Source organism: Oncorhynchus kisutch, linkage group LG5 (genome assembly GCF_002021735.2).
Source record: "Oncorhynchus kisutch isolate 150728-3 linkage group LG5, Okis_V2, whole genome shotgun sequence".
Taxonomy (NCBI): domain Eukaryota; kingdom Metazoa; phylum Chordata; class Actinopteri; order Salmoniformes; family Salmonidae; genus Oncorhynchus; species Oncorhynchus kisutch.
Window position 1 is genome coordinate 7261815 of NC_034178.2, and position 22475 is coordinate 7284289.

General features: G+C 46.1%; 1 protein-coding gene across 1 annotated transcript in view; it reads right to left on the reverse strand.

Annotated features, from left to right (window-relative positions):
* The window catches only part of LOC109880513 (sodium channel protein type 2 subunit alpha-like), a 36574-nt gene extending 14210 nt beyond the window's left edge, over nucleotides 1–22364 (reverse strand). Inside the window, 15 exon segments of the mRNA XM_031824328.1 lie at nucleotides 2–240; nucleotides 524–653; nucleotides 900–1241; nucleotides 1458–1665; nucleotides 1667–1722; nucleotides 2487–2693; nucleotides 3707–3848; nucleotides 4507–4570; nucleotides 8310–8591; nucleotides 11765–11856; nucleotides 13380–13508; nucleotides 14116–14205; nucleotides 14559–14677; nucleotides 16813–17129; nucleotides 22073–22364. Coding sequence (XP_031680188.1) covers nucleotides 2–240; nucleotides 524–653; nucleotides 900–1241; nucleotides 1458–1665; nucleotides 1667–1722; nucleotides 2487–2693; nucleotides 3707–3848; nucleotides 4507–4570; nucleotides 8310–8591; nucleotides 11765–11856; nucleotides 13380–13508; nucleotides 14116–14205; nucleotides 14559–14677; nucleotides 16813–17076 — 2364 coding nt within the window. The 5' untranslated portion in view covers nucleotides 17077–17129; nucleotides 22073–22364.
* Nucleotides 22365–22475: the final 111 nt, after the last annotated feature.

Genomic DNA, 22475 nt, shown 5'->3' on the forward strand with positions numbered 1-22475 from the left:
CCAAGTTCCCGACAGAGAGGACGTGGTTGAACTCCGTGGTCATGGGATAATGTTCCATGGCCATGAACAGGGTGTTGAGGACGATGCAGACGGTGATGGCCAGGTCCACGAAGGGGTCCATCACCACCGTGTTGACGATCCCCTTGAAACTCAACCACATAGGACAGCAGTCCCAGATCAGATAGGTGTTGGCAAACTTATACCAGCATGGTGGACACTTCTGCCTGGACTCTTCAAGCTCTGGAAAGGGTTAAAACAGACACATTTTAGTGACACTTTCTAATGTCATTTTCCCTCCTTAAAAAAAAAAACTATTTAGTCATTTAGCAGACGCTCTTCTTCAGAGCGACTTACAGGAGCAATTAGGGTTAAGTGCCTTGCTCAAGGGCACATCGACGGGGCACAGACAGATTCTTCACCGTCGACTCAACTAAAGGTTGTTGTAGGCTATGGGTCTTCAAGATGTTTGGTTCATCGGTCTAGTATTATAACACATTATTTGAGAACTTGTTGTGACACCAACCCTCCATGGTGTTGGTGAGAATACTGGCCACACTCATAGCTCTGGCTCTGGCTGGCTCATCTAGGTAGGCCATGGAAGCCTGGCGAGACCTCCTCTTCTTCAGCCTCATCTCAGAGTCAGTGGTCGTCCCCTGGAGACAAAGAAACATCTGGAAGAGTTATTCAGTGTATGGACTAGGTGGCCTGTAAGGGATCATAACCACGACTATACCATCTATGTTGGGTTCACTTCAAATAGTATTTATTTTCTGTCAAATACTTTAGATGGGCAATGGAACCAATAGAATAATCCCAAAAGTGCAAACCCGTGTCATCTGGCTCAACCAAAAGAAAAGTAATACTATTTGGAGCCTGGACTGATAAAAACTATAGCTCACCTCAGGCAGGAGCAGTCCTACAGGCGAGGTGGGCACCGAGGTCCCTCCCACTAGCGAGACGACGCCGTTACAGTCCACGGTGCAGTGCATCTTGCCGTTGGCGGGCAGCAGGACGCGCTGAGGGGCCAGGCTAGTCTGACTGACCGTGCTGGAGCGGCGCTCGACACGGCAAGGCACGAACAGGGAGCCGCGGCGGCTGTCGGTGTCCTCGAACGTGCTTTGCTCGTCGTCGGCGAAGTCGTTATCGGAGACCGCATCGCGGGCGCGGCCTCGGAAGCTAAACAGGCTAGCTCGGCTGTTCCTCCTCGGGGAGAAGAGGGAGCCGCGAATACTGAGGAGAGACTGGTGGAAGGGGAGAAGGAGGAGAGAGAGAAAGGTATCAGTACTGAGAAAGAGGAGGAGGATGGAGGTGATAGAGACGATGAACCAGAAGAAGGGAGAGCAACATGATTGTAGTGGCTCAGAGGACACTCTGCCCAGTGGAGTGACGAGGAAGATGATGGTAATGAGGACAATGGTGACTAAGACAATGGCCCTTTCCCCTCACTGTGCACTCGCCTGGTTGGGTGAGGAGCATCTCTTCTCGTAGGACAGCCGGTTGGCATCTATCGAAAACCGGAAGCTTAACCTCTTGATACTGTCCTCCGACTCGGACTTGTGGAACTTGTCGTGCTCGCCCCTCTCTTTTCTCTTCTTCTGACGGTTCATTCTCTCCTTGGCGCTCTTGGAGCTGAGTTTGGAGGTCCCTGAGGAGGCTTTTGAGGAGGGCCCCCCCTCTCCCGCTGTACTCTCCGTGGCTCTCTGTGGTTGCTGCCGCGGCAACCTGCCAGCCAATCACACACAAGCACAGTTGTCACGGCAACCGGCACCCGTCTTTGGTGGACAGAGCACAGAGCAGAGCAGCAGGCAGCACAAATACCCAAATCAACTTCAAAGAACTTCTAAAAATGGAGGCCTGTGTTTTGTCCCACAAGCTGACTGTTTTCTTAACGAAACTGGCAAAGACTAAAAGGTTATCTGTTCCAGAAGCAAGTGAACAACCCAATTGCTCTTTGAAATAATAACAAGCCCTGCATAACCTGAATCCCTGTGGATTCAATTACAACAACAAAAAGCATGGGATACAACATCAAACATTTTTCAAAAGCAACATTGTACTCGGTATATAAAATCTTTGTGATATCCATGTTTTTGTTATTATTGCATTGCTGGACTATTGGTCAAGCTGTTATTGTAAATAAGAAATGATGTGTAGCAGATGGAACCTCCCTCCCTCCACGGAACCTAATACTGTACTACCAATACTGCACAGAGTAATTATTCCTTCTTTATCTACCTCTTGTTTCCATAGTAATGGAGCACCATTGTCTGTAGAAGCTTGACACCAAGGAAGCACCAAGACATACTTATGTAAGAAAGGATTATGGACTTGAGAGAGGAAGGGCAATGGTAGGGGAAGACAGAGAAAGACAGGGAGGACTACTGTGTCGTCGCTCTGGATAAGACGGTCTGCGTGATGACCCGAATGCAAATGATAAAAAAGTCAAACTCCGCAATGCAAATGCACAACCAGAAATCAGCCAATACCAATGCCTCCTCCTGTTGTCTCTTGAGCTGCTCCAGCATGGCCTGGAACTCCTCCTCCTTCTGGGCTGCCTCCTCTATGGTGGCCTGGTTCTGCTCGTCGTAGGCCATGGCCACCACAGCCAGGATCAGGTTGACCAGGTAGAAGGAACCCAGGAAGATCACCAACACAAAGAACATCATGTAGGGCTTCCCCGCCGCTCGCAGGGTCTAAAAGGAGGGAGAGAGAGAGGGACGGTGGAGGGAGAGAGAGGGGGGATGGGGGAGAATGGAGGGAGGGGGAGGGGAGAGAGAGCGGGACGGTGGGGGGAGAGAGGAGAGAGAAGAAAAAGAGAGAGATATAGAGAGGGAGGGAGAGATAGGGAGGGAGGGAGAGAGTGATAGGAGGTAGGTAGGTAAGGAAGAGGGATGGGTCAGGGAGCGTGGAAGCAGGGACTAGAGGGAGGGAAGGGAAGAGGGATAGAGGAGGGGAGGGAGAGAAGAAACGAAGGGGAGGAAGAGGAAGAGGGGGAGGGATAGAGGGATAGCTGGGAGGGAGGGCAGAAGGATAAGGAAGGGAGGGGAGAGGGGATAGATGGTGAAGGAAACACAGGATGGGAGAGAGAAAGGAAACTAAGGAAGGTGAGGTATAGAGGGATATGAGGGAGGTAGTTGAGAGACAGGAATAGAGGAAGGTGAGGGAAAGAGGGATTAAGGTTAAGAGGGAAGGAAGAAGGATAGGGAGGGGGAGGGGAGAGAAGGATAGAGGGAGGGGAGGGAAGAGAAGATAGCGGGAGGGGAGGAGGAGTGAGAAGGATAGAGGGAGGGGAGGGAGGGAGAGAAGGCTAGAGGGAGGGGAGGGAGGGAGGAGAAGGATAGAGGGAGGGGAGGAGGGAGAGAAGGATAGAGGGAGGGGAGGGAGGGAGAGAAGGATAGAGGGAGGGGAGGGAGGGGAGAGACGGATAGAGGGAGGGGAGGGAGGGAGAGAAGGATAGAGGAGGGGAGGGAGGAGAGAAGATAGAGGGAGGGGAGAGGAGCAGAGAAGGATAGAGGGAGGAGAGGGAGAGAAGATAGAGGGAGGGGAGGGGAGGGGAGGGGAGGGAGATAGAGAATTGTTTTCATTATATGTATTTTCTTTACCACTATTCCTGGTAAATGATTTAAAGCACTAAAAGGGGATCAAGTATATCAGATCAGCAAACAGTAAGCGGACATTTTGTTTCTAACGAATAGCTTTGGCCCACCTGTTGGTAGAGGTTTTCCCAGAAGTCCTGGGTCATGAGTCTGAACAGGGACAGGAAGGCCCAGCCAAACGAGTCGAAGCTTGTGTAGTCGTAGTCTGGGTTCCTGCCTGCCTTAATGCACGTGAATCCCTCTGGGCACAGCCTGTGGTGAAGACCCCCATACACAACACACAGGTCAGCAACCATGTGGTGGTCACTAAACCACAACCACAAGCCACTTGTACAGTACAGAGCGATACAGTGGATACTTACGGTGTCCACTGAGCAGCATTGGTTTTAACTGCACTTACACTGAATGTGATTTCATTTTCTAGGATCAGCCTGACTACATTAACACTATCCACTGTAAGTAGCACCTGTTTTTATTCGACCGACTTGACTGCATCAAATGAATCAGTTCTGCTGAAATAGTATAGTCCTCTCCACTCTCTTTTATTTTCACCAAGTTCTCTATTCTAGTTAGCATGTCTTCATGCTTACAATGCCCACTAATAACTTGATATTAAACTGATTAAGGCGGAAGGCCGAGTAAAACACCTTACTCTGCTGATCTTAACCGGCGTTAGGTCAAAGTCAATCAAAGCACCTGGTTTTCCGAGCAGTCTTTCTAATTATTAGGTAAACCGCTCTTCTTGCAGAGCACGTAAAGGTTTTAATCAAACTATTGTATTCCTCTGACAGTGCACAATAAACATATTTATTGTGCGCATGTAATCGTGCTCAGTAACTCCGTATGCGTGTTGAGGCTGGGTTGGTGAATGTAATTGGCTATGTAAATAAAGGATGTTGTCAAGTCTCACCCGGCTCCACTGCCATTCCCACAGAGGAGGGCGTCCCTGCGGTTGAGGAGGTAATAGTAATTACCTACAAGGAAGAACAGAGAGAGGAACAATCAGTCAATATGTTGAGGAGCGCTCGAGGAAAGGAGGGAGGCAAGCAGGGAGGAACGAGAGGAGGGAGGCAGGGAGGGAGGAAAGAGAGGAGGGAGGCAGGGAGGGAGGAGAGAGAGGAGGGAGGCAGGGAGGGAGGAAAGAGAGGAGGGAGGCAGGGAGGGAGGAAAGAGAGGAGGGAGGCAGGGAGGGAGGAAAGAGAGGAGGGAGGCAGGGAGGGAGGAGAGAGAGGAGGGAGGCAGGAAAGAGAGGAGGGAGTGAGGGAGGGAGGAAAGAGAGGAGGGAGGCAGGCAGGGAGGAAAGAGAGGAGGGAGGCAGGGAGGGAGGGAGGAGAGAGAGGAGGGAGGCAGGGAGGAAAGAGAGGAGGGAGGCAGGCAGGGAGGAAAGAGAGGAGGGAGGCAGGGAGGGAGGAGAGAGAGGAGGGAGGCAGGTAGGGAGGAAAGAGAGGAGGGAGGCAGGGAGGGAGGAGAGAGAGGAGGGAGGCAGGGAGGGAGGAGAGAGAGGAGGGAGGCAGGGGGGAAAGAGAGGACTGACCGTGCTTCCGTTTTTGATTTGTTAAAAAGTTTGAAATATCCAATAAATGTCATTCCACTTCATGATTGTGTCCCACTAGTTGTTGATTCTTCACAAAAAATACAGTTTTTTATCTTTATGTTTGAAGCCTGAAATGTGGCAAAAGGTCGCAAAGTTCAAAGGGGCCGAATACTTTCGCAAGGCACTGTATATACACACACACTGAGTGTACAAAACATGTACAAAACATTAAGGACACATTCCTAATATTGAGTTGCAACCCCCTTTGCCCTCAGAACAGCCTCAATTTGTCGGGGCAAGGACTCGACAAGTTCAACGTCACTTACATATGTTGTCTTTCCCATTAACCTTCTGAATAGCACACATACACAAGCTATGTCTCAATTGTCTCAAGGCTTAAACATGTCTCCCCTTCATCTAAACTGATTGATGTGACATTAATAAGGGCTTTAGCTTTCACCTGGTCAGTCTATGACATGGAAAGAGCAGATATCCTTCATGTTTTATACACTCAATGTGTGTGTGTGTTTATACAGTTGAAGTCGGAAGTTTACATACACTTAGGTTGGAGTCATTAAAACTTGTTTTTCAACCAATTTTTCAACCAATTGTTTAAAGACCGATTATTTCACTTATAATTCACTGTATCACAATTCCAGTGGGTCATAAGTTTACATACACTAAGTTGACTATGCCTTTAAACAGCTTGGAAAATTCCAGAAAATCATGTCATGGCTTTAGAGGCTTCTGATAGGGTAATTGACATCATTAGCCTATCATCCTTGGGAGACATTTCCAAATGCCTTAAGGAACCACGTTCATCTGTACAAACAATGGTACACAAGCATAAACACCATGGGACCACGCAGCTGTCATACCGCTCAGGAAGGAGACACGTTCTGTCTCCTAGAAATGAACGTACTTCGGTGCGAAAAGAGCAAATCAATCCCAGAACAACAGCAAAGGACCTTGTGAAGATGCTGGAGGAAACATGTACAAGCGTATCTATATCCACAGTAAAACGAGTCCTATATCGACATAACCTGAAAGGCCGCTCAACAAGGAAGAAGCCACTGCTCCAAAACCACCATAAAAAGCCAGACTACGGTTTGCAACTGCACATGGGTACAAAGACGGTACTTTTTGGAGAAATGTCCTCTGATCTGATGAAACAAAAATAGAACTGTTTGGCCATAATGACCATTGTTATGTTTGGAGGAAAAAGGGGGAGGCTTGCAAGCCGAAGAACACCATCCCAACCATGAAGCACGGGGGGTGGCAGCATCATGTTGTGGTGGTGCTTTGCTGCAGGAGGGACTGGTGCACTTCACAAAATAGATGGCCTCATGAGGAAGGCAAATTATGTGGATACATTGAAGCAACATCTCAAGACATCAGTCAGGAAGTCAAAGCTTGGTCGCAAATAGGTCTTCCAAATGGACAACAACCCCAAGAATGCTTCCAAAGTTGTGGCAAAATGGCTTAAGGACAACAAAGTCAATGTATTGAAGTGGCCATCACAAAGCCCTGACCTCAATCTTATAGACGATTTGTGGGCAGAACTGAAAAAGCGTGTGCGAGCAAGGAGACCTACAAAACTGACTCAGTTACACCAGCTCTGTCAGGAGGAATGGGCCAAAATTCACCCAAATTATTGTGGGAAGCTTGTGGAAGGCTGTTTATCATTGTCTCTGATTTGGGATCCTATTTAGGTTTTGTGGGTTATTGTCTATGTAGTTGCATGTCAGCACTCGTGTTTTATAGCGGCATGTTTGTTTAGTGGTCTTCGTTTAAATAAAGAAGAATCATCTCATGCTGCGCCTTGGTCTCCTCATTACAATGAACGTGACACACCCCAATCATTTGACCCAAGTTAAACCAGTTAAAGGCAATGCTTTCAAATACTAATTGAGTGTAAACTTCTGACCCACTGGGAATGTGATGAAATAAATAAAAGCTGAAATAAATCATCCTCTCTAATATTATTCTGACATTTCACATTCTTAAAATAAAGTGGTGATCCTAACTGACCTAAGACAGGGAATTTTTACTAGGATTAAATTGTTAAAAACGGAGTTTAAATGTATTTGGCTAAGGTGTATATAAACTTCCAACTTCAACTGTATATTTATATATCGTGCAGAGGTAATAACTCCAATAATATCTCATCATAACCATGCCTGGTACACTATGGACCGAGGAGGACCACTTCATACCCCTTCATACCCACATACCCTACAATGATAGATTGTTGTCAATAAATAATTCACAAAAACAAAGGACGAAAGGAGTAAACATTAAATTATACAAGGATATCAATTATTCAAACCAATGTGTCCCCTGAGACTGGAGGTCAATGAGACATATACTGTCTGTTTGGCAGTGTACCAACAGCGTAGGGGAAGAGGACAGAGAGATGTCCAGGAGAGTTTGACCCTGTGACCCTCTGGCCTTGATTACTAAAAACTGCTGGCTGCAGAGAGATGGAGAGGCTTACTGGAACTCTCACCCAGCTAACTGCTACACCTCCCTCCCAGACCTCTGTGACTCACATCCTCCATTACTCTCTCCATCTTTCCATCTCTCACTCAAATACATTTATTTGCATGACATTGCATCAGTTCCATCGTCATTTCCCCCTGTTTTCTCTATCTTCTCTCTCCCGCTCTCGCTCTCTCTATCTTTGTAAATCCATTTCCTATTTATCCTTAGACCATTTTCACTCTACCCTTTCTCTCTTCTTCATTTATCTCCTCCTCTGTTTCCACCTTGCCCCCTTTCTCCCCATGACATCAGTGTCATATGTTGCTGGTCTGGTCTGTGTGCCCACCTGCCTGCCCGTCTGCCGCACCCAACCAGCGGCCAGTGACAGCCTCCTCTCTCTCTCTTTCTCTCATAATGTGCCTATTTTCTCACACACAGACAGGGTGTAGGAGGGGATGGGGGGTGGAGGGGGTTGTTGTGGGCGATTATCCACCACATTTGCCACAATTCCCCACCAATCACTGTCACTCTTTATCACGCTGCTTCACAGAAAGTGGGCAGGGCATGGTCTGTCTGGTTTTATTTCACGGAATAGGAAGTCTGTCTGAGTAGTGTGACTCAGATACTGTCTGAGGTAGAGAACTCGACCCTCATTACCCCAGTGCCCCTGCAGACAAAACAAGCACTTAGCTTACTCTCATCGTTGATGTACTCAGTCCAGTTTACGGAGCGAGTGACGTTGAAATCAGTGCCATTGAAATCAGTTCCATTTATGTTTGGAGTTCCCAGAGTTCTGTTCAGGTGGTTGTCGGGGATCGTGTCATTGACGAGGTTGCGGATACACTTCTGCCTCAGGTTTCCCATGAAGAGCTGCAGGCCAATCAGGGCGAAGACGCTGAGACAGAAAACGGTGAGGATCATGACGTCGGAGAGCTTCTTGACCGACTGGATCAGAGCGCCCACGATGGTCTTTAGTCCTGTAAGGGAGGGACGACGCACAGTCCTGGTTACCAGCTCCAACTGGTTAATAGAACATATACATAATACAGTATAGAAATATAGTATAGAAATGCTAAGGTATATAGGAATGCTTCAGCCCCCAATGATAGCTAGCAAGCAGCATAGGAGATCCATATGTCAAGTTTCTGTATGGCATTCATACAGGAGCCAGTTGAGGTATAGACTGATCCTTTTTTCTCATGGATCTCTCCAGAGATGGTGTTGTTGGTGTTAAGATTACCCAGTTCATAACACACTTAGATTAACCCCTAGCAAACTGTCTACACAGAAAGTCTGTTTGTTGATAATCAAATTCTCTTTCTGAATAGACTCAGATCACTACAGATATCGTATCATATTCATATCATTACTTAGTGATCCGAACAGCAATGTAATAATGACGTAATGGACAAATTGCGATCAATCATTTTGATAGGGACCAAGTGTGTTGGGGTTTTAGTGATGCTAAGCAGATGCTAAGCTACAGGACTGTTTTTCTAGCACAGATTGGAATATGTTCTGGGATTCTTCCGATGGCATTGAGGAGTATACCACATCAGTCACTGGCTTCATCAATAAGTGCATCGATGACGTCGTTCCCTCAGTGACCGTACGTACATACCCCAACCAGAAGCCATGTATTACAGGCAACATCCACACTGAGCTAAAGGGTAGAGCTGCCGCTTACAAGAAGCGGGACTCTAACCCGGAAGCTTATAAGAAATCCCGCTATGCCCTCTGACGAACCACCAAACAGGCAAAGCTTCAATACAGGACTAACATCTAATCATAATACTCTGGCTACGACGCTCGTCGGATGTGGCAGGGCTTGCAAACTATTACATAATACAAAGGGAAGCCAAGCAGAGAGCTGTCCTGTGACACGAGCCTACCAGACAAGCTAAATTACTTCTATGCTCGCTTCGAGGCAAGTGACACTGAAACAGTTCCGGACGACTCTGTGATCACGCTCTCCGCAACCGACGTAAGACCTTTAATCAGGTCACAAGGCCGCAGGGCCAGACGGATTACCAGGACGTGTACTCCGAGCATGCGCTGATCAACTGGCAAGTGTCTTCACTGTCATTTTCAAACTCTCCCTATCCAAAGTCTGTAATAACTACATGTTTCAAGCAGACCACCACAGTCCCTGTGCCCAAGAACACTAAGGTAACTTGCCTAAATGACTACCATGTCTGTAGCCATGAAGTGCTTTGAAAGGCTGGTCATGGCTCACATCAACACCATTATCCCAGAACACCCTAGACCCACTCCAATTTGCATACCGCCCCAACCACCCTTTCACACCTGGACAAAAGGAACACCTATGTGAGAATGCTATTCATTGACTACAGCTCAGCGTTAAACACCATAGTGCCCTAGAAGCTCATCTCTAAGCTAAGGACCCTGGGACTAAACACCTCCCTCTGCAACTGGATCCTGGACTACCTGACAGGCCGCCCCCAGGTGGTAAGGGTAGGTAACAACACATCCGCCACGCTGATCCTCAACACGGTGGCCCCTCAGGGGTGCGTGCTCAGTCCCCTCCTGTACTCTCTGTTCACTCATGACTGCACGGCCGGGCATGACTCCAACACCATCAATAAGTTTGCAGATGACACAACAGTGGTAGGCCTGATTGCTGACAATGACGAGACAGCCTATAGGGAGGAGGTCAGAGACCTGGCCGTGTGGTGCCAGGACCACAACCTCTCCCTCAACATGATCAAGACAAAGGAGTTGATTGTGGACTACAGGGAAAGGAGGGCCGAGCACAAACACATCACCAACAAACTAACAAGGTCAAAGCACACCAAGACAGTTGTGAAGAGGGCACAACCAAACCTATTCCCCCTCGATACACTGAAAAGATTTGGCATGGGTTCTCAGATCTTCAAAAAGTTCTACAGCTGCACCATCAAGAGCATCCTGATGGGTTGCAATACTGCCTGGTACGGCAACTGCTCGTCCTCCGACTGCAAGGCACTACAGAGGGTAGTGCACATGGCCCAGTACATCACTGGGGCCAAGCTTCCTGTCCTCCAGGACCTCTATACCAGGTGGTGTCAGAGGAAGGCCCTAAAAATGGTCAAATACCCTAGTCATAGACTGTTCTCTCTGCTACAGCACGGCAAGCGGTACCAGAGTTCCAAGTCTAGGTCCAAGAGGCTTCTAAACAGCTTCTACCCTCAAGCCATAAGACTCCTAAACATCTAGTCAAATGGCTATCCAGAATATTTGCATTGCCCCTCCCCCCTCTTTTACACTGCTGCTACTCTCTGTTATTATCTATGCATAGTCACTTTAATAACTCTGCCCATATGTATATTACCTCAATTACCTTGACTAACCGGTGCCCCCATACACTGACTCTGTACCGGTACCCCCTGTATATAGCCTCGCTATTGTTATTTTTCTGCTGCTCTTTATTTATTTGGTATTTTTCTTAAAACTGAATTGTTGGTTAAGGGCTTGTAAGTATGCATTTCACTGTAAGATCTACCTGTTGTACTCGGCACATGTGACAAATAACATTAGATTAGATTTGATTTGATTTGAAAGCGGGCTGATGTAGGTTGAGGTTAGCGACCCCCACTAATCAGGGGGTCAATGATGTGATTGGTTGGTCCATGAAACTGAGAGATGACAACTTTGTGAGAGTGTGTGTCATGGCATTGCCTAGCATCACTCTAGTACAACCCTATTCAACAACCACCATACACAGTGAACAAGACATACATGCAACCTAGAACAAGGACAGAGGGGGAACCCTAGACACAAATGCTCACCACACAAATTGGAATTTTTGCAATGTCTCATGCATAAAAACCAAACAAATAATAAATATTCTACCTAATTTCCCCAAAGGGCAAGATAACAAAGAAAGAGAATTACAGGAAGAAAGTGAAAGTAATGTCATGTTTCTAAAAGCATGGAATCTTTTCCATCTCGATGGAGTGGGCCCGGATTCCTGCTTTTACTGGCCTGTGGAAAGGCAGCGTGACAGAGGCAACAACGCTAGGCTAAGCTAACGTGAGATGAGCAGTTACTGTATCTCAGATGGAGCGAATTAGCCATTAGCCGTTAGCTTATAGCCTTGTTGCTAGCATTTAAGCATTTAACCTTTAACCTCTGACCTGGGCTCTCTCACCTGGGATGACTGATATAGTTTTGAGGGCTCGGAGAACCCTGAAGGTTCTGAGGGCCGAGACATTACCCAGGTCCACAAACTCTGTCACATATCTGTAAGGGAAGGCAGCAGGGGGAGGTTTGGGGGAGGGAGGAGGAGCGAGGGAAGGAAGGGGGAAGTCACACAAAAGGACAGGACAGGACAGGGAGGTCGACAAACGTCACAAACAAAAGACATCTTGGCTGACGGGTGAGAGAGCAGACACAGGTTCTTACCTGGGATGACCGAGATAGTTTTCAAAGCTCGCAATACTCTGAAAGTGCGCAGAGCTGAAACATTGCCTAGGTTTACAAACTCTGTTACATACCTGCAGGATTAAATGCACAGTTAAAAATCTGCATTGTACCCTGACATACTTGCAAATGCACACACACACACACACACACACACACACACACACACACACACACACACACACACACACACACACACACACACACACACACACACACACACACACACACACACGTACAGACGCAGGTACACACATACGCGCATATGAATACACCAAGTACACACTTTCACAGTAGAATTCATTCGATCAAATGCACTACACCATAAACATAGGAGTACATTAGATATCATACATACGTTTCGAGAAAGATCATTTGAAAAAAAAAATGTATTGAGTAAATGTAGTTAATGGATTATTTTGAAGAGAGATTCAAATGTAATGAATTGATGGCCCTTTGTTAATGTAAAAATAGAAATGTAACAAACTAAGGTTGCGCCATTAGATTAGGGGTGGGGTCGCGAGAACAAAATAAACAGGGTCCCCAGAAATTCAGGCAAAATAAATGGGGTCCCCGCTGAAAAAGTTGGAATGTCACCGGTCTAGAGCGTTGAGTGTGGTGACACTGCTCTAACCTCTGTGTCCTGACAGACCTGACAGACCTCTGTGTCCTGACAGACCTCTGTGTCCTGACAGACCTCTGTGTCCACACTTTTAAAACCAGTCCTTCCAGTTACATGGCAGAAGTAGAATACACACTGACTGTACAAACATTAAGGACACCTGCTCTCTCCATGACATAGATTGAACAGGTGATTCCAGGTGAAAAGTTAGGATCCCTTATTGATGTCACTTGTTAAATCCACTTCAGTCAGTGTAGATGAAGGGGAGGAGACAGGTTAGAGAAATATGTTTAAGCCTCGAGACAATTGAGACATGGATTGGGTATGTGTGCCATTCAGAGGGTGAATGGGCGAGCCAAAATAAGTGCCTTTGAACGGGGTATGGTAGTAGGTGCCAGGCACACCGGTTTGTGTCAAGAACTGCAATGCTGCTGGGTTTTCCACGCTCAACATGGGCCAGCATTTTGAGCGTGGGTGGGGGGAGCAACTGAAGGTGTTCCTCATGTTTGGTATAGTCAGTGTATATTGAAATTTGGATTAGTGACATGAGTAGCAGTTTTGTAGTGAAGTGTTATATTAATGATATTTATTTTAATCTACGCTGGTTAGGAGAAATACAGACATCAGTCCTAGGTAATAATGCATCAATGCCTCATAATATCCTATTCTATTGATCCTAGCTGGAAATATAAGTCATACATACATCTGTGGTAATACTTACGCCATGGAGATTACCATGAAGTCCAACCAGTTCCATGGATCCCTGAGGAAGGTGAACTTCCCCACACAGAACCCCCTCGCCAAGATTTTAATGAGAGACTCAAATGTGTAAATCCCTGTGAACGTGTACCTGATCAAACCAAGAGAGAAAGGCATTATGATGGTTGCTATGGAAGTCAACAACAACAGCCCTATTCAATCAAAACCTTATGCCTGTTTTCTGGGGCTGGACCAAAACAAAACTATTTGTTCTGTGCCAGTGTCGGCTCTGTTCCAATTTTGATACCAAGATAACAATTGTAAGTGTTACGCTAGTGTGGATATCAGTGGAAGCTGCTGAGGGGAGGACGGCTCATAATAATGGCTGGAACGGAGCGAATGGAATGGCATCAAACACATTGAAACTATGTGTTTGATGTATTTGATACCATTCCACCTATTCCTCCAGTCATTACCACCAGCCCATCCTCCCCAATTAAGGTGCCGCCAACCTCCTGTGGTGGATACTGGAGCATGGCCAATGTTTGAATTGTCATGCTAATTTGTTTCTTTTGGTTTCTCACAGTAAAAATTCCTGAGATTACTTGAGCCCAAACACAAATACGCATTCTCACACTGGAAACAGGATTGTATCTTTGTCTTACCAAGGAAGCTATAAAAACTGGTGTCAATTGAATAGGGTAACAGCCAATAATAAATAACCTACAGGAATTAAATCTAGAATATAAGTTACTTACTCAACATTCTTGGCCCAGTCCGGGGGGTTGCTCAGAGTCATAAAAGCACAGTTGGTCAAAATGGTGAACATGATTAACATGCTGAACAACGTACAGAGACACAAGTCAAGGAAAGAACCCAACACGTTCAGAGACACATGTAAAGCAATGTGACATCAAGGCTAACTAATAATGAGGACTAAGCCCAGAGTGTTCCGTGACCATAGGCATTTACCAGGAAAACTCCATGCCCTATACAGCCTAGAAATATCGACCCAGAGTTTTTTCTTGGTCAGGTCACATGGTCACGAACCACTCAGGGACCCCTCTACCATAACATATTTTCAAAGTCAACATACAATTTAGTCACATTTCTCTCACATACACCTGTACATGCTCCATATGACACCAAACCTGGCCATAATTATTTCAATCCAAGCCTTGATATAGATGTGAAAGGATATGAGTGTACTAAAACTGCAATTGCTATTCTCCGTAGAGGATTGAAGGGGCTTAGGATGTAACAAGCAGGAGTGGCGTTGAAACGGAATATTGCCTTGCCACGATTCAACACTATAAATGTCTGAAAGAGAGAAAGCCAGAGAGAGAGTGAAAGAGACAGAGTGAAAGACAGAGAGAGAGTGAAAGAGACAGAGAGAGAGAGAGAGACAGAGTGAAAGAGAGAGAGACAGAGAGAGAGTGAAAGAGACAGAGAGAAAGACAGAGAGAGAGTGAAAGAGACAGAGAGAGAGAGAGAGACAGAGTGAAAGAGAGAGAGACAGAGAGAGAGTGAAAGAGACAGAGAGAAAGACAGAGAGAGAGTGAAAGAGACAGAGGCAGAGAGAGAGACAGAGTGACAGAGTGAAAGAGAGAGAGACAGAGTGAAAGAGAGAGAGACAGAGTGAAAGAGAGAGAGAGACAGAGTGAAAGAGAGAGAGACAGAGTGAAAGAGAGAGAGACAGAGTGAAAGAGAGAAAGACAGAGAGTGAAAGAGAGAGAGACAGAGAGAGGGAGTGAAAGAGAGAAAGACAGAGAGAGAGTGAAAGAGACAGAGAGAGAGATAGAGAGAGACAGAGAGACAGAGTGAAAGAGAGAGAGATAGAGTGAAAGAGAGAGAGACAGAGAGAGAGAGACAGAGAGAGACAGTGAAAGAGAGAGACAGAGAGAGGCAAAGAGAGACAGAGAGAGAGAGAGAGAGACAGAGAGACAGAGTGAAAGAGAGAGAGACAGAGAGAGAGACAGAGAGAGAGTGAAAGAGAGATAGACAGAGAGAGGCAAAGAGAGACAGAGAGAGAGAGAGAGAGAGAGAGAGTGAAAGAGAGAGAGACAGAGTGAAAGAGAGAGAGACAGAGAGAGAGAGACAGAGAGAGAGAGTGAAAGAGAGATAGACAGAGAGAGGCAAAGAGAGACAGAGAGAGAGTGAAAGAGAGAGAGAGAGACAGACAGAGAGAGAGAGTGAAAGAGAGAGAGACAGAGAGAGAGTGAAAGAGAGAGACAGAGAGAGAGAGTGAAAGAAAGAGACAGAGAGAGTGAAAGAGAGAGAGAAAGAGAGAGAGAGAGAGAGAGCGAGAGAGAGAGAGAGAGACATGACATGAGGTAATAAGTAGAACATCTCAACTGACTATGGAACTAAGACTACAAGAAGTGACTGTGAGTGTGAAACACACCCATCCCAGCTGTGCACACCACCACACCACCACACCACCACAGCACCAAGGCAAGGCCAGGACATTGTCCACCACTGTTGATGGTGTACTGAGGCTGTCCTGTGGTCCTGTTACTGTTGGTGTTGATCCTTCTGTCTGGCACGCTCAAACCCCAGAGAACAGGAGAGCAGTCAGGCAGTCCCTCTCTCTCTCTCAAAGATGGACTCATGAGGCATGTGTGTGTATGTACCCGTGCAAGTGTGACTTTCTATGTGTTTGTATGTGTACACATGTTTGTAGGGTGTGAGGGGTGTGTGCATTTACCCATGCAAGTGTAATGCATGTATGTGTGTATCTGTGTTTCTCACTAAGTGTGTTTGTGTGTTTCTGTCTATGTGGGTGTGTGTGTGTCTGATCATGGCAGTGTGAAAGTGTTAGGTAAGCTCTGTAAACAACCACCCTACAGAAGGGGCTTCTACAGTACACTGTGTCAAAAACTCCGCTGGGGCCACAGTTCAGCTCAGTTCCTGTCACCTGTGTGTTGGCTGCTAGTTACCCGTGGCACCATCTGAGGAGGACCCTAGAGTGTGGCTGCTAGTTAACCGTGGCACCATCTGAGGAGGACCCTGGAGTGTGATGGCATGAACTGAGTGCTCAGAAACAGTGCCTCAAATGTAATTTGGTCTGTTTTTTGTTATTCTTTGAAGATGCATCACTGATTGCACCAGTTAATACATAAATGACACAACATGGCACATGAAGGCAGCATGAGGACACAACACCTTGTTGCCGCTTTGGAGCACGGTATGCTAGCTTTGCTTCAAATTCAGAACATTCTGTGAACTCCTATGTGTCATTATTGGCCAGCAGGGGATAACGTGATTGCCAATGAGTCTTGCAATGTCTTGTGAATGTACCATAATCATGTGGGATTGAAAAATAGACCAAACCTTAAAGGTTGTGGGTGGGGTTTAGCCTGAGTACCATATAACATGAAATAGGAGTTGGCTAGACAGCACAAACAGATCTGGAACTTAGGCTAGGTGTGGGTGTGTCCAGACTCCAGACGTACCTTCTGATTGGCGTAGAAGGGGTCCAGGTCCTCCAGAGGGGTGGAGACAAAGCCTTGGGGGACGTCACCGTAGATGAAGGGGAGGGACTTCCCTGCCTCCAGGTCGCTGTTGGGCTTGGGCCCGTTGTCATCGTTGTCGCTACAGCGGTCAACGCGGGGTCTCCCGGTCTCCTCCTCGGCGACGCGCCTTTCGATGGCGGCAAGCGAGTCGGGACAGAAGTGGCAGAAGCTGTCAGGTCCGGGCGGTACAAGCAGCTGTGCCATCTTGTCATGGTGCTCCTTCACAGGAAAGCTTGGGGCTCCGCCAGGGCAGGGGGCTGGGGAGGGAGGGAGATCAGGAAGGCACAGCTACAACAGTTAGCCTATAGCACATGGTGTGCATGACAAGTGGTCAGGGATACACCCAGTACTCTACTGTATGTTTAGACAGATTACTCCCCCCTCCCCCCAAGATGAATGTCAAATACGTATTGGGAGGACACAACTGAAACAGCATGAATGGCAATATAATCTTCATTTCCCATGACGTCTACTGTATTTTACTGTACTGTAGCACCATGTTCAGATATACCAGTACGTCATTATGCACAGAGACCTGGTTTCAGCCCTTTTGTTTATATGAAACAATACACACTCTTTTTCTGCTGAGAAGGGAAGCGGTCACCAAGTTAAAACAGAGATATAGGTGACCACAGAGCGTCACGGGTGGGCGTTCTATGTTCTTTTTTCTATGTTTTTGTATTTCTTTGTTTTTGGCCGGGTATGGTTCTCAGGGGCAGCTGTCTGTCGTTGTCTCTGATTGAGAACCATACTTAGGCTGTCTGTTTTCCCACTATGGGTTGTGGGTAGTTATTTTCTGTTTAGTGTGTGTTGTACCTGACGGAGCTGTTTCGGTTGTGCCTTTTGTTACTTTGTTATCTAGTGTTCAGTTATATTTAATAAAATGCCAAACACATACCATGCTGCACCTTGGTCCTCAACTTCTTACACCAACGACAATCGTTACACAGAGATTATTTTAAGATTCTTAAATGTAATTCTACGTAGGTGACCTTCAATATGTCCCCAGGGTTGTCACTGCCACTGTGGTTCTTTTAAAAACAGCCAACTGCTGTGGATAGATCACTCTCATTGTGGATACATCTGTGATGGAAATAACCACTCATTTTCTCTCTCACCATGGCCAAATTCTCCATCAACATCAATCAACGCCCACACACACCTTCCGCTCCCCTGTTTCTCTTTCTCTCCCTCTCTCCAAAGGTCTACCCTGTTTCCTCCAGAGGACAATGGAGAGATACAAACAAGGACTCCCTTAACACCCAAGTGGGCAATTAGAACAAAGCCTGTACCTTGAAGACAACACATATTCAGAGGCCAGTGAGGGCAGTGGGGGCCTCCTTGTCTGGGAGCAGGGGCCAGGGAATATGACTGTGTTCCCCCACCGGCTCCTCTCTCATCACATCTTTAACACTTTGATCCTCGTCACAGAATGGCACTACTGACAAAGCCTTCATTGTCAGTCTTTACCATGTAATATTTCTGAAACAATGAAGGAGCTGCAGTTGTGTCACCTAGCAACCCTAATATTGTCTGACTTATGAGAAATGGCACGTACAAAACAGTGACACGGCACCCAGCATACACTTCCACAGGGATCCTAGGCCAGCCGAGGAGGGATCTCATTTGCATTCATCAGGTTAGCACCATTTGGTTTCTGATTGTCGTTTGAGCAACGGACACCAAAGTAGTAGGTGTTTTCAGAGTTGATTAGTGTTTCTACAGACTATAAGTAGCAATTCAACTAACCATCTACTGACCCTAACCCTTATCCTAACCCTAAACTTAACTGTTACCCTTATCCTAGCACTAACCCTTACCCTATAACTCGTGTTCTAAACCTAACCGTAACCTTAGCAACCAGTTGCTTATCAACAGATAGTTTGTTGATAGTATGACCCCTGTTTGAGCATCTACAGATGGACTATCTAAACAAAGTGTGCCAGAAAACACCTATGTTCTAATTCATGGCATGGAATAGGCGTATAAATGGGGAATTACAGTGACCTCATACAGTTGAAGTCAGAAGTTTACATACACCTTAGCAAAATACATTTAAACTCAGTTTTTCACAATTCCTGACATTTAATCGAAGTAAAAATTCCCTGTCTTCAGTCAGTTAGGATCACCACATTATTTTAAGAATGTGAAATGTCAGAATAATAGTAGAGAGAATGATTTATTTAAGCTTTTATTTCTTTCATCACATTCCCAGTGGGTCAGAAGTTTACGTACACTCAATTAGTATTTGGTAGAATTGCCTTTAAATTGCTTAACTTGAGTCAAATGTTTCAGGTAGCCTTCCACAAGCTTCCCACAATAATTTGGGTGAATGTTGGCCAATTCCACCTGACAGAGCTGGTGTAACTGAGTCAGGTTTGTAGGCCTCCTTGCCCAGAACACACACTTTTTCAGTTCTGCCCACACATTTTCTATAGGGTTGAGTACAGGGCTTTGTGATGGCCACTCCAATACCTTGACTTTGTTGTCCTTAAGCCATTTGACCACAACAATGGAAGTATGCTTGGGGTCATTGTCCATTTGGAAGACCCATTTGCGACCAAGCTTTAACTTCCTGACTGATGTCTTGAGATGTTGCTTCAATAAATCCACAGAATTTTCCAGCCTCATAATGCCATCTATTTTGTGAAGTGCACCAGTCCCTCCTGCAGCAAAGCACCCCCACACCCCACAACATGATGCTGCCACCCCCGTGCTTCACGGTTGGGATGGTGTTCTTCGGCTTGCAAGGCTCCCCCTTTCTCCTCCAAACATAACGATGGTCATTATGGCCAAACAGTTCTGTTTTTGTTTCATCAGACCAGAGGACATTTCTCCAAAAAGTACGATCTTTGTCCCCATGTGCAGTTGCACACCGTAGTCTGGCTTTTTTTATGGCGGTTTTGGAGCAGTGGCCTCTTCCTTACTTTTGTACCTGTTTCCTCCAGCATCTTCACAAGGTCCTTTGCTGTTGTTCTGGGATTGATTTGCACTTTTCGCACCCAAGTACGTTCATCTCTAAGAGACGGAACGCGTCTCCTTCCTGAGCGGTATGATGACTGCGTGGTCCCATGGTGTTTATACTTGCGTACTCTTGTTTGTACAGATGAACGTGGTACCTTCAGGCATTTGGAAATTGCTCCCAAGGATGAACCAATTTTTTTTCTGAGGTCTTTGCTGATTTCTTTTGATTTTCCCATGATGTCAAGCAAAGAGGCACTGAGTTTGAAGGTAGGCCTTGAAATACATCCACAGGTACACCTCCAATTGACTCAAATGATGTCAATTAGCCTATCAGAAGCTTCTAAAGCCATGACATTATTTTCTGGAATTTTCCAAGCTGTTTAAAGGCACAGTCAACTTAGTGTATGTAAACTTCTGACCCACTGGAATTGTGATACAGTGAATTATATGTGAAATAATCTGCCTGTAAACAATTGTTGGAAATACTACTTGTGTCATGTGTAACAGTATAACTTTAAACCGTCCCCTCGCCCATACCCGGGGGCTCGAACCAGGGACCCTCTGCACACATCAACAACAGTCCCCACGAAGCATCGTTACCTATCGCTCCACAAAAGCCGCGGCCCATGCAGAGCAAGGGGAACCACTACTTCAAGGTCTCAGAGCAAGTGACGTCACCGATTGAAATGCTATTTAGCGCGCACCGCTAACTAAGCTAGCCGTTTCACATCCGTTACACTCACCCCCCTTTTGAACTTCTCCTTTTCCGCAGCAACCAGTGATCCGGGTCACGGCACCAATGTAACAGTATAACTTTAAACCGTCCCCTCACCCATACCCGGGGGCTCGAACCAGGGACCCTGCACACATCAACAACAGTCACCCACGAAGCATCGTTACCTATCGCTCCACAAAAGCCACGGCCCTTGCAGAGCAAGGGGAACCACTACTTCAAGGTCTCAGAGCAAGTGACGTCACCGATTGAAACGCTATTTAGCGCGCACCGCTAACTAAGCTAGCCGTTTCACATCCGTTACACATGCACAAAGTAGATGTCCTAACCGACTTGCCAAAACTATAGTTTGTTAACAAGAAATTTGTGGAGTGGTTGAAAAACAAGTTTTAAATGACTACAACCTAAGTGTATGTAAACTTCTGACTTCAACTCTATATCCTATGGTTCTTTGTACTTTAGCCGATATCTGTGTCACTGTGTCCTAGCTAGCTTTTCCCATGGGGAACTTCATAAACACATCTGCTTGTGTTCTAATGACAGCTTGGGGATCCACTGCTCTGATGTGTGAGTTAGTCGACAGCACCTCATCTAAGAACCCTATGAGAGGTTTGCTAGACCCTATGCTAGTACACACGCCCACAACTAAACCAGTCTCTGGCGGCTTGTTTTGCCTGGAGTCAAACAACACCGCAGACACTGATTATTTCTATACTCTAACGATGAATTCAATGGTATCTCCAGTTCTAGCATGCATAGTTAGCTATACATTCTGGTACGTTAGGGTTTTGAATGGACATTACATTTCCAAAGACAGTTCAAATCAAAAGGTAGTCCTGGGTGGAAGGCATTTATCCAAAGAATGTTTCTAATGTCGACCTCCACATTTAAAAAGGTTGTTTTAATATGATGATGTCTGTCTGTGATAGGGATAAAGAAGCTTCGGGAATATCATACTCAGCAGGTGATCGATATCACAGCTGGAATTTGTCAGATCTTTTCACAGACACACGAATCCCTCGAGACTTTATGTAGGCTGTTATCAACAAAAGTATGTACTCAAGACATATATTAAATCAATACATACTGCTATTATATCAATACATTAAATGTGACATATGAGTAATAGTAACCGTTCATATTAGTACGTATTGCTGCGTTGCCTAATTTTCTCTGAACCCGTCTGCTGTCCATGGTGCTGAAATGTGAAACAACACGGAAAACACCAATTTGTGGCTCATACGCCCAACGGCAGACAGAAACCAAATGGTAAGCTACTGACAGAGACACAGGTAACCACAACATACAGCCGTTTTGTCATCATGAAACGCATAGCCAAACACATGAAGGTGTGAAACAAGTTAGGAATCGATTGATGGCTAATACATCCGTCTAGACAAGTTCAGTGGTTTGCTTTTAAATACATTTATGTAGCCTTATCACGAACAATAAGCACAGGCTACAGGTATAATCTGAAAGAGAAGGTGAGGCTAGTAGCCATACCTTAATTGTCGTGGATTCAAAACGAGCAGGGGAGGCGGCAGCTGTCGCCATATTGACGTATCCGTGTATTTCCTCGAATTTACCGCTTCTCATTTGTAACATCTCCGCCCTGCCACCACCATCTGACACGCACATAAGTCTCCAAAAACCGAGGCACTCAGATCATAGTTGGAAAGAGCGAGGAACATTAAGAAACAACAGTGGCCATCTCTCTCAATCACCACAATTCCCGAAAACAGTGACGTGAGTGACAAAATCTGTTCCCAAGCGCGCGTCACCGTGAACCACCCAACTGAATGGGTGTGAATGGATCTCTTAACAGTGCCAGGGCGTTCCCTTACCCATACCAGTTGTTTATTCCTTGTAATGGATCCACTATAGATCCTGTTAGCTGAAATATGGA